The following is a 13,130-nucleotide window of genomic DNA, read 5'->3' on the forward strand; positions in this document are numbered from 1 at the left end:
TTCTTCTCGTCAAGTGAATTTCCATGTAGCTCCCCTGACCTTAATGTGTATGAAAATGCGATTTGCTGAAATCATACCCCTCAAGAATGCAGGCTGTGGTACAGGCAGATGGAGGCCACACAAAATATTAAATACTCAGAGAGAAACTTAAATAGATACCTGTTCTGAATCGAAAAGCCCTATATATATATATATATATATATATATATATATATATATATATATATATATATATATATATATATGTGTGTGTGTGTGTGTGTGTGTGTGTGTGTGTGTGTGTGTGTGTGTGAGTCTGTCATTGTGTGTAAACAAACACACAGATATATATATATATATAGATATATATATATATATACATATATATATATATATATATATATATATATATATATATATATATATATATAGGAACATTAAGGGAACAAAGTATATATATATCTATTATATACAAAGATATATATATATATATATATATATATATAGAGAGAGAGAGAGAGAGAGAGAGAGAGAGAGAGAGAGGAACATTAAGGGAACAAAGAATGAAGTGATGCAACTGAGCACTCGTGGTTCTTAGACGAACGTTATAAATCAACTGCATGAGGTCTATGAAAGAAGTCCAATAAGTAATAATCTTGAGGACGTCTCTTCAAGCAAACTTAATCACGACACAACCCATATAGTAAGGTGCATGGAACCATTAGTCTCTACAATATAATGACACAAATTTCAAGTAAGAGCCTTATCATAAAACTAAACTATTTCGATCGTATTAGTAATGGATATTATAAAAAAAAAAAAAACTCATAGTAGCACGAGTCTTCAAATGGATAAGGGAACCGTACAGATTCCCGAAAGCTATCCTTAAAGTTTTGAATTTAAATACAGTATGTACATTTACATAATTGTGGATTTATTTCTCCAATGTGTAATATGTTATATAATAATCATGAGTAGAAGCAGGTATACACTAACTAAAATGAGCCTCTAACGTGCAATACACAACAACACCAATTGCTCGAGATTGCGCATACGCTGACGTCTTGAGGGAGGGCCCGAAGGAATGCAACAGAGCCCCTTGTACGATGCATCCTTATAAATGAATAATCGATCTTTAAAAGGTACTTAAGGAATGACTTTGGGTAACACATATATATTGAATGACTTTGAGGATTCATAATAGTACTTAGTATATAATGACAGGGATATTGTCTCTCAAGACTTGCATCAGAGAATCAGAAATAAAAAGCTATGAGACCATTTCGATGCTAGAAATCCTACAGCATGCAACACGACATTGGCCAAGTATCCATCCAAAAGATCCCTTAGCAACTACGCAATGAAGTGATACCTGACCTACTACAAAATTAATGAAAAGTCCATTTTGAAAGGAATCTGCAATCATGTGCCCTCAAATAGCTTGGTCCTATGGGGGGAAAAGTAGGGTTTAGCCTTGGCAAGTAGAGCTACACTCGTCTCTCGAAAGAAACGATTCCATGAGACAGACGTCAATTCTATAACACCGAGCTAAACAATGCGAGGCTACTGATCTCCACTGAATAAATGTGAGAACTGGTGACCTAGCGGGTACAACGTAGACGCCTCAGAGGAGGTAGGACTATTATCTTCAATTCGATGGAGCGCTGAATCAGGTCCTGTTAAAAAATTTTCTTTGGACCTTGGTTCAAGCGAGCGAAGACGACATCGGTGGATAGAAGAGGAATCAAAGCGGATTCAGAGTCGTTGATCAGAGATGCGTGTATCGAGGCGACCGACCCGAGATGCACTCAACACAAACCACAAGAAATTCCTGTCATGCACAGGTGTGATATACCGGTCAAGTAAGTGGACTTAAATTCATACCCGCAAAAATGTTGTCAATGTACAAGAAAGAAGAGAACGAATTTATACATGTAAGCACACAGGCACGTAGGCATTCCATAATATGTGAGAGCACAAAAATGTTCTTTTTACGCACCTACAACAAAAGTATTCACTACATCTGAAAGCGAAAAAATGTTAAATGCATGTATCCACGAGAGAGAGAGAGAGAGAGAGAGAGAGAGAGATTATAAACTGGCAAGCAGGAAATTCCTATCATATAGACACATCCTGAGAAAGCCTCCAAGGGGTCAGAGGAGAATGAAGAAAGATGCAATAATGATGTGAACTGAAGCCAAAGGAGAGACGAAGGTCGTGCCAGAGGCCGAGAGGAAGGTGCAGCCTGTAATCGAGGCATTCGGATTTGACAGAGACCGGAAGTGGCGGTGGTAGAAGTCACGATTTAAGAGGACACCATTAATAAAAAGCGAATTTTCCAGGGACGAAAACAATAGATGAATTAAAATGGCACCAACGGAGACAAAAAGGAAAGATTCTTATGCAATGCAAGGGTACAGTACAAAGTTATGAACACAGCAATTCAAAATAAAGAATAAATTCTACAAAAAGGGGAGCAGGTGACGGACAAGTCTAGAAACCTGTTGTTTAACAAAAGAGTAATAAGTGTCAAAAGAACAGGACTTGTAAAAGCAAAATTGTAAACAAACTCTCCATAAACAAAGTATTTGCCATATGAGAGCAGCATAACAAAATATGGTCTAAAGAATACTCATTCACAAACAAATTAAATAGTACAAATACCAAGTATAAATAAGCATTTTCTATGAATAAAGTGTTAAGTATTTAGATACCAATAAGTAAAATAATTTGTAAACGTTTATTCACACACACACACACACACACACAAAAACCTACATTTAATATTTATTGCAATGGTATGTCATAGGCAGAGGTGCGTTGATGGGATAAGTCTATCCCGTCAAGGATTGGGTTTTCTCCGTCACTTCTCGCAATGCCCGGTTCAGCTTCCTATGTCATCCTTCAATAAAAAGGGAGAGTTGTTGGCGCGCGGGATCGGTGGATTTTCATGCGTTGAAGGTCGGCGATGGCTTCGTAACTCAGTAGTTTAAAGGTAAATCAGTTAATAATGAAGACTATTTGAATTATTAGTAATGATAATATGTTGAGAGGAATCTCTCTCTCTCTCTCTCTCTCTATCTCTCTCTCTCTCTCTCTCTCTCTCTCTCGTACACATACATATAGTATGTGTATTTCTGAATAATAATAATCTTAGTCTACTAGTAGCTCAGTTACCAATCGGCTTCGTCAGAATGAAGAGTAACTAAAAAATATCCTACACTGTGCGCTTCACGACATCGCTACCTGCATCTGTGTATACCAATGAACAATGGCGTACTAAAACTATCGAGTCTAGTTGTTCGGATAACGACTTTCTGTCTTTCACCCTTTCAGTGGGATGCCAACCGTCTTTCAGGCGAATGAGTATGTTCATGCGCGACAGGAAGTCTTCACTGTTAAATATTTACCAGCAATATATTTCTAGAAAAGATACATGCTTGAATGTGTATGCAGTGTATACTCAATCTCATCTACAAATACGCGCGCGCGTGTACGCACAAGTGAAGATGTATCTATCAATAAGCGCGCATAAATAATTATTTGGTCGTTTGTGTGTGTTTTTTTTTTTTTTTTTTTTTGCAGAGGCAAAGACATCTTTAAGACTATAATGAAAGGAAGTATTAGTTTTACAAAGAAGAAATCCGTCCAAAAATTGAGACTTATAAATAATAATTGTATGAAATTAGCCTCGCTCCCTGATCAGAGCCCACGAAGGCCAAGAAGACTGATCGTTTCGATATGCAGTTACAGGGAAAATGCATAATTGAAATTGATATTAAAAAGAAAAATGTTTAAATAAAATAGTCCCCATCGCCTTCAAAGCTGCGTGACGCAAAAGGCTTCTGTGGACCAGTATCTTTCCTGTGCTGCACCGTCCTTGAATCTCCATTTTTCTCCCGCCTTCCTTCTCACAGTTCTCGTCAAGTAGGTCTTCCTCCAACTCTTCTGATACCCACAGCACAGCAAACCACCTGACTATCAAGTACTGTTCTCCAAGGGCTATGCAAAGGATATGTCTAAGCCATCTCCACCTCCCTTTCATCTCTCTCTATCTACTTTTCAAACTTCCGTCATTTCTCTTTTGGCATCATTTCTGACTATCTTGCATTCTGATTCCCTTTAGGTATTTGTTTTAAAGCTTTTTTTTTTCTTGTTCGACAAAATCCTCTAGATAAAGTTTCGATGTCACACTATGGCTAGAGGCTATAAAGTTGTTAAGATAGTTCAAAACATATGTATAATCTTCCTTTCAGTCTATTTGATATATGAATCTTATTTACTTAGCTCATTGCTAGATATCCCATTATCAGATATCTTTCGATAACTATTACTATTTTTCAGATTTATTTTCAGTCCAAAGAACAAGTGAAACTGTAACAATAAAAAGGAATTGAATTTCGAAAAAAGCTAACATTTTGTCTTTGACCTTCACGTTATGGATGGATGGAGGCCCCTTCCTCATTTGGAGGCCGACAGTTAACGATGTAGGTTGTTCTACGGTTCAGTCTTCATATTGTGTTGAATAGGACATTCATACACGCTCTTTCATGTGAGCATACAGGTTATGCATGCATTAAAACATATTATCTGTTAAACATCTATTCGTGTTAATGGCTGGATGCATATGTGTAAGGACTATGTATGTCAGCTTATTCACACACACATACACACACACACACACACACACACACACACACACACACACACACATATATATATATATATATATATATATATATATATATATATATATATATATATATATATATATATATATATATATATATATATATATATATATATATAGATATATATATATATATATATATTTTCATTCTACTTCTCTAACACAGAATCCTAAACCTCGTTCGAGTGCCATTTAAAGAATTTGACCAAAACACGTTCGTAAAATAATGGAATTAAGGACACTACCACTTACCTGTCTTTTCCGCCGACCAGCAACAGATGGCGTTGAGATTTGGGATAGGGATCCGGATGTTGATCTCTCTGTTGGCCATTTTGTTTTCTTTACAGGTCACGGGAGGTCAGTCCAGGTCAGAACCGCTAGCACTGAAAAAATCCACGAAAAATCCCGTTTATCACCAAACAGTGACCCTAGTGCAATGCAAAATCTCCAGCCATCTTGATTGCACAGCACTGATAAACGTAGCTTAGCTCTAGCGCAAACGAAACTGGAAGAAATGGAGAAGCAACTTTTTGTAGTAAGTGTTTTCACTTAGCCCCTCCGCTGCGCCTCCTCTTAATGGGCCATACTCGCCTCGTTTTCTATGAGAAGCGACAATTGATAATGTCAGAAAAGTTCGTTTTCTCTGGTAGCCGTTTCAAGCTTTCAGAAAGTAAGATTGTCCTCTGGGGTGACTTAAGATGAACGTCGTTGTCGATGATTGTCCCTTATGTGCAGTGTGGCCTGAAATATATGAAAAAGTACATAATATTAAAAATTTAATATAAACATAGTTTTGACGATAATAACAATCGGCCTGTAAAGGTTGAGGTGAGAAGAAGCTTAGCTATATTATGCTTTCAGATATAAAGAACATTAAGTAAATGTTTTATTCAGAAAGAAGTAATGATAACAGAGCAATCTCTTTTTCCTCTGTATGTTTGTTTATGCATTAGTCATTGTATACCAGGAGAATGTTAATTGTTCTATTTTTGCTAGACGTCTCCATCTTTTATGAATAAAACACGAAATTATGTATAAGAATTTTCTCAACAGTCATTAAATACGTTCAGTTTAACCAAGTTTAATTGTTTTTTTAAACCATTGCAGTAGTTTGATATATAGGTAATTTCATGTTATTTAGCCTACACCACATTCAATGATTTACCTCAGAAAAACACTTTTTGCGACTTGAGTTTTCCCGTTGCATTTCCGCAATAAATAATTTAAGGATTCTGTTTTTGTTAACACTTATTATTTCTTTATAAGTCGCGGATACTAATAACAATAATCAAATAAACTGAAGGATTAAACGGAGAACGGAAGCCTTGTAATATTATAGTTACCCAATGAAAAGACCGTCAGTAAGACACATTTTCTTTCAATAATAGTGATGACGTTCTTTATGGTATGACATTCAATGAATAGCAGAATACCTCAGTATACACTTATTGTAAGGAATCACGTTAGCAACTACTTTTATTTCCTGTAACATAACTGTTTGAAATATATACGTAGATATAAGCATGTTCCCATGTCGCATTTGAAAAATTTCTATTGGGAATTATTTTATGTGCATCGGTAAAACGAAACCTAATTAATTTAGATGAAAGACAAAATGAATGAACATGCTATTCAAAAAATAAATCGAGAGAGAGAGAGAGAGAGAGAGAGAGAGAGAGAGAGAGAGAGAGAGAGATTTTCTTTCTTGTGTTTACAGTCGCAGATAAAATGTCACAAAGAAAAAAAAAACAGACGAACAAATTAATAAATATATAGATAAAACTTTATGAATAAACAGACAATAAGAATAAAATAAGTAAACAGGAATAAAAATAAAATCAAGGAAAAGGAGCACAAGACAGCAAACAACCCAATTATGAAAACCCAAATCGGTAATATTGTTACGGATCTTCTATAGTCTAACAGCGACGGAATAACATGGCTCTTGTACTTCACATACTACATATGGCACTTGAGAAGTAGATCAGTGCTGATATTCTGTAAAAGAAGTGGGTCACCCTCACTCTCGGTGAAAAGGCGCGAATGGTGTTGGCATTAGCCCTCAAATCCTAGGGCGAACGGGCAAGTTGGAAATTAGAGCAGGAGCCAGGTCCATTTATTTGACTTAGTAAGGTATGGCAATTGTTGCTGGCCTGAAATTTTGTGTAGATTTCAAAAATCAACTTCTTACTTGCCGCGACCTGACCGTTTTCTTTGTATAACCGGTTTTTACAATCTTATCAAGAGAAATGTCCATTTCATTGTGACATGATTAACACCGGTAATAATGCACTGAACTTCCAAATTAAATTCCATTCTAGCTTGTTGTATGATGTTTGTGTTGTTTTCCTTTGTACCTAATAAAACTCTTTATCATATGTATGTCTGTTTTGCTATGAATAATCATTATAGTGACGATTTCCCTGTTTTTTGCAATTGTTCATCACAGTTATGCCGGATGGATGACCTTGCATGTAATGAAGTTGCTGAATATTGAGGACACTCACCCTGGCTTGAAAGATCAGGTAAAAAGTGTGTCTTTCAGCATTCCACGAAAATTAAAAACATTTAGTCGATGTGATGTTGATCTCACATTGGAACAGACCATAAAGGCAGATGCTGCATCAAGACTGACAGGAATAGCATCGATGACCTAGAATTTTGGTGCACGTAAGAGGTGGAGTATCCTTAGGTCAACAAGAAGGGCTCTTGTTGGAAGCTTATGGCGCGAGCAGGATTAGCTCAACCTGATGAACCAGCTCAAGAACTGAAACCATCATGAATCAAGAGAGATGCATCAGATTTGGAAAATCTCCTCAATATAATGGACACGACAATGATTCCATTTGAAGATCCTGCTGAGAATTCTGTTTTGTATTCAACTGGAATTTAAAAAGTTGCATCTGAAGACGTTGCAAACGAGCCTCTACAAACGCATAGGATCGGCAAGAAGATGTACACTGAATTCAAGACAGATTGTTTGACTTCCAGCTCCAGGTTTTAGGGCACCAATCCCCAGGAAAGTAACTAAAAACTTCTCTCAAGATGCTGTAAAAGGAAAGGAAAAAATAGTAGAGGTGAATGGAACGCAAGAACTGTTTGGGCGGCTACTTTTTCTTGCTGTGACAACTTATATTGCCTTACCTACTGTCTTCAAATATCCCTTGATATACTGACTTACAAACGTCTTCATGTAGCTATCCCTTGACTCCTGTTCTTTTGTGCCTTGGAAATATAGATAGTTCAATGGGTTATACTGCAAAGTCTACACTTCTGCACAAACTGGAAGGAAAAGTTGGAAGTGCAGCACCTGAATCTGTGAATGTCTTAGTAATCGATGCCATGTTTGTTATCAAGTGTTTGACCAGCCTACCTATTAAATTCAAAGATCAAAGAACATGCATATTGGCAAATATCTGCAGAACATCAGCAACAGAAGTTTATTTTGTCATTGACACATACCAGAGCCATACACAGGAGCAACGTCACTCCAGGTGCCGCCAGTTTATAATTGAACCAATGGCGCCTCATAGTAGTTGGGTGTGACTGTCATGGTTTCTGCTGTTGACATGTGGAATTATCGCACAAAAAAGTTTCAAGGATCATTTTGTTCGGCCTATGGCTGCAGTAATAACCGTTTACAGAGAAAGGATCTGAGTTTCTTCAGATTTCCCAATGAAAAAGAAAGGAGAGTTATGGTTCTAAACTGTCAATGTAGATCTAGAATATATGCCACGCTGTACAGTCACAGGTGACTCAGCTGACCCATTGTCAAATTTTCAGTGTCTGACTTAGCAATATGGTTAAACGATTAATGATGTAACCAGTCCGAGGTCTTATGATAATATACTTGTGCTAGATTACTATTTATACCAGTAGCCTCAATATCAGTGTCTTGGTCGGGAGACATTTTAACTGTAGACTCACCACCTCAGGTTCAAGGCCTGACCTTCAGCATTATGGTCAACCAGGTTGATCCGAATGAGTAATTTAGAAAGTACTAATTAACAATATATCCTACTTTAATCTGTGTACTTGAATTATGAAAAAAAGTATTTGAACTAGCTATTATACAGTATAATGTTCTAAAGTTTATAGGCTTCTTTTTTAATTTGCAAATATCTGTCATGGTCAGTGAATTGGTTTTTGCCCATTAGCTGTATTGAAAACATAATAAAATAAATACATATTCAGTTTTGTCACACACATGCATCGTTGTTTCATTTTACACAAAGTGAATATTGTAAGTAGGTAATATACAGCATAGAACTGTTGTACAGTTCTATGCATGTAAAATGGGGAAGTGGGAAGGGCATGTAAACTGGCATTTACAAATTCATTTTAGTTCGGGTGAAAGATCTTACTAAGTATTAAAATGCGGCTGACTCTTCTGATCATGACAGTTTTTTTTTTTTTCTAAATCCGTACAGACATAAGGCCGCTATTGCATTTTTTCTGCAGCTGTCCATGCAAGCGTCATGATTTTCATGCTGTCTAGAGCACCCAGCTACTAGAGGCGCTAGAGTCTCTATTTACAAAATGGCGGCATATGCCCAGCCAATGATGAAGCAGAGAATGACGTTGCTCCTATGTATGGCTCTGCACATACTCAGGAACAAGTATTAAGGGGCTAGAACAAGGCAGTTGTACCAAATTCTTCAGTGAATATATTTCAGTAGCTGGTTTCAGTTTATATGCAGCTTTGTCATCCTCTTCCTAGCTAAACAGTGGTGTCATGATCAATAAGAAACAATTGTATGCTATTGACGGCAAGTGCTTCCTGCATTCTTTTGAGGATGGACACATGACAAGGAAAGAGTATAAACCACTTGTGAGTTCCCACACTGTAGCTGATACAAGGATGATACAGCATGTGAAGCATATTCACAGCCTAAACTCCAACGCATCATCAGTGTAAGAGCAAATGACACTGATGTGCTGGTGATTCTTTTGTATCATACTAGTTTGAATAATTCATTTACAATTTATATGGATGTCGGAAATTCAAACAACAGTCGGAAGTATGCTGCTATAACATCTCTGGCAGACACTAGGAAGAGAACTTTGTCAAACATTGCCAGGTGTGCATGCCTTCATTGGTTGCGACTATTCTTCATTTAGGGCAAAGGGAAAGTACGTCCATTAAATATTGTAGAGAATTATCCAAGGTTCTGCAGAGTATCTGGAGAACTTGGCCCCTCAACAATGAAGACACACCTTGTTCTGGAAGCTTGTGTGTGTTTTGTTTGGGCAAAACAAAGCTAAAGACGTTAATTAATACAGCTCGCTTCAGCATATTCACTGTGAAGTGTCAGTTCAAAGACTCTAATAACACTCCTTTGAAAAATGTCAAAGGAATGGAGCTATCTATGCTTCTCCCATAGCAAGCAACCCTCAAGCAGCATATCCTTCGTGCAAACTTCATTGCCAACATGTGGAAATCATCAGATGAAAGAGACATTAATCACGTACATGCTAAACATACGTTCATGCTGAATTGGTTTAGGGGTCCCATGGTTCCTGATTGTCACAGTGATCAAACTGAAAAGGTACCTGATGAGGAAAGTGACAGTGATAGTGAAGCAGAGGAATGTGATGAGTCAGATGAAGAGGAATAATTATCAATTAGAAATGTAGTTCCGAATTCAAAAGTATGTCCTTTAGCTTATGTGGAACTTTGTCAAGAGTTGCAGTTCTAAAAACAGTTTCAGTGAAATACCCTCTGCATGGATGTTCTATTCTCTAGAAATTTTGGCATATATAATTTGTGAACTTACATGGGTTTCATTTAAAACTGGTTATGTAATTAACTGTTGTATAATAAACCACAGTGCCTTGATCAAGGGTCTGCGATAGATTTGTTTCAGCTCTTTCATTTTTTTATCACAATAATATTATACATTTTTCATATGTTTTATTTACCTTGTATATAATTAGTGAATGTATTTGACATACAAAAATGACAAAGCATTTTATTTAGTGACTGAAATTTTCTACATGTTGCTATATTGGGTATGGCAGAGAAAATGTTAATTCTAATTATAATAAGCATTGACATTACCTCTTACTGTTTCCTATATTGTACACCATCTGCATAATCAGTCAAATACATTAACGGATATAGCAATATTGCCAAGTATCAACTCGGGAAATGAGTAATATCATAAAAACGGTCAGGCTGGTGCAAGTAAGAAGTTGACTTTTGAAATCTACAGTAAATATCAGTCTAGAAACTCATGTCAAACCTTACGGACTCTGACAGTCAAATAACCGGACCTGGCTCCTGGAATAAATCTAATGGTGATGGTCTTAAATACAGAGGTCACGAGACTTTGGTGATATCTAGGCAGGCGATCAATCCGTAAACAACTGCTGAACGTAGGAGCTGAAGCACATGGAACTGAAACTATTATATCTGCAATCAGAAAGAACCTTTCAAACGATGTGTAACTTTCTGGCAACTTTCTGGCAGCATCAGAAGATACGATCTTTTAAGTGCTGCCAAAGAAATCTTGGAGTCGAAAGGTAACATCAAATACACAGAAGATATTTGAAATCACTATGTACAGTATATATTGCCAACTCAGTGAATCACGAGGAGAGACAATGGTATGAGACTGACTATTGAATGATCTCTTGGTTTTCTATATCCCAACCTTATAAACCAATGACTGCCAAATCTAGGGATCAACTTCTGATCTCAGTTACTGCTAAAATCAGCCTTTAACGTAGATTTTCGAGGAATGCTTATAAGACTAAGAACACCTGCGGTCCCTGACTTAACAGATGCAGACTCACGAAAAACAATCATGAACGCATCCCGACCATTGAAAACTGACAGAGATCAACTACATCATCTCGATCTTTCTACGTCACAGAACGGCAATACTTCAGTCAAACTCAACATTTCTGGACTCACATTCATTGTTGAAGCAGCAAATGTACCCATTCTAAAGTTACATGCATATGGGACCTGACAGTGAATTTTGCTTGTCTCAGTAACGGTGAATATTCCAAAGGGAGAAATAAAGCGAGCAGATGTGTCTGTTTGTTCTCTCTTTTCAGAGTGGCGTTAACCTTCCTACGCTCCACAGTTTCTCCCCTCTCTCGTGGTCCTCTGGTTGTGGTTATATGAGGCCTGATCTAATGCTTTATAACAAGGTGCCTTTCGCAGGCCACTTCTCCTTACATTCGAAATAAGGGCAATACATGGAAAGTCTAACGACCAAAATTGGCTTATCTTGAGAGAGGTGCAAAAGACAAGGATTTCAGGCTCAAGTTCATGAATGCTCTATACATCCTTTGGGTGCTATATAATAGATGAAGATAATGACAATGATGAATAGGCAACTCTCCTTACAAAAACTAGTGATTGCTTGTTATTCTTAGACTTGCATCTAATTCATAAACATTATATACACGTGGGTATCTGTTCGTACAATAAAGCTAGCTATAAGCAGTTTTTTTATCCCCTTCTACCCTTGTCTTATAATATTAATAAGATACACAGCTAAGTCGGGCGGAGATCACACAAGATCCACATGCCCTGTGAGTGTGTGTCCGTGCGCGCGCGCGCTTTTGTAACTCTATAGCCTCGAATAAAACCTGATCCATCCTTTGGGAGGAATCCCCGTAACTTGTTCTACAGGAGCTTAGCATAATTGTTAACACCAACTTACTACGCTGTAATGTGCATGTTTTTGTTTTTCTTGAGATCTTAAGAAAAACATAAGCTCTCACCAACATTAAATTTCCATAGCATTTCAAAAGAGCAAACCTGTTATCATTAGAGACATGAAAAGCTTACGAGTATCTGTCAGCACACCTTTTTGGTTAATTATATTTACTAGCTGACCGACCCAGCTCTGCTTGGGATAACTCTGAATGACAATAGATAAACTTCCTCTCTCTCTCTCTCTCTCTCTCTCTCTCTCTCTCTCTCTCTCTCTCACTTTTTCCACCTTTCTCCTACCTAACACCCCTTCAACTCTCTCTCTCTCTCTCTCCCTCTCACTCCTTTCTCTCACTCTTTTTCTCTCCAACTATCTCTGTCTCTTTCCCTCTTTCTTCTCACTAATACCAACTCTCTCTCTCTCTCTCTCTCTCTTTCTCCTATCTAACACCCCCTCTACTCTCTTGCTCTCTTCCTCTCCCTCTTGCTCCTTTCTTTTACTCTTTCTTTCTCTCTCCAACCATCACTGTCTCTTTCCCTCTTTCTTCTCACTAATACCAACTCTCTCTCTCTCTCTCTCTCTCTCTCTCTCTCTCTCCTCCCCAAACACCCGCTCTTCTTTGTCTGCCTCTCCCTCTAACCCTCCATGTCTTTTTTTCCTCTTTCTTCTCGCTAACACCCCTTCTACTCTCTCTCACTTCCTCTCCCTCTCATTCTCTCTCTGTCAACCCCTTCTCAAACTCCACCCTCTTTGATGTCATTGATATTTACTCTATAACATTCTTTTCC

The 13,130-nt window shown here is 37.4% G+C and overlaps 1 protein-coding gene across 1 annotated transcript in view; it reads right to left on the minus strand.

Moving 5' to 3' along the window:
* LOC135225791 (ras-like GTP-binding protein Rho1) overlaps positions 1 to 13,130 on the minus strand; it is a 210,325-nt gene that overhangs the window by 119,352 nt on the left and 77,843 nt on the right. Inside the window, 1 exon segment of the mRNA XM_064265271.1 lies at positions 4,922 to 5,410. Within this exon segment, the coding sequence (XP_064121341.1) occupies positions 4,922 to 5,000 (79 nt within the window). The 5' untranslated portion in view covers positions 5,001 to 5,410.

This window comes from Macrobrachium nipponense, chromosome 13, assembly GCF_015104395.2.
Source record: "Macrobrachium nipponense isolate FS-2020 chromosome 13, ASM1510439v2, whole genome shotgun sequence".
Classification (NCBI taxonomy): Eukaryota; Metazoa; Arthropoda; class Malacostraca; order Decapoda; family Palaemonidae; genus Macrobrachium; species Macrobrachium nipponense.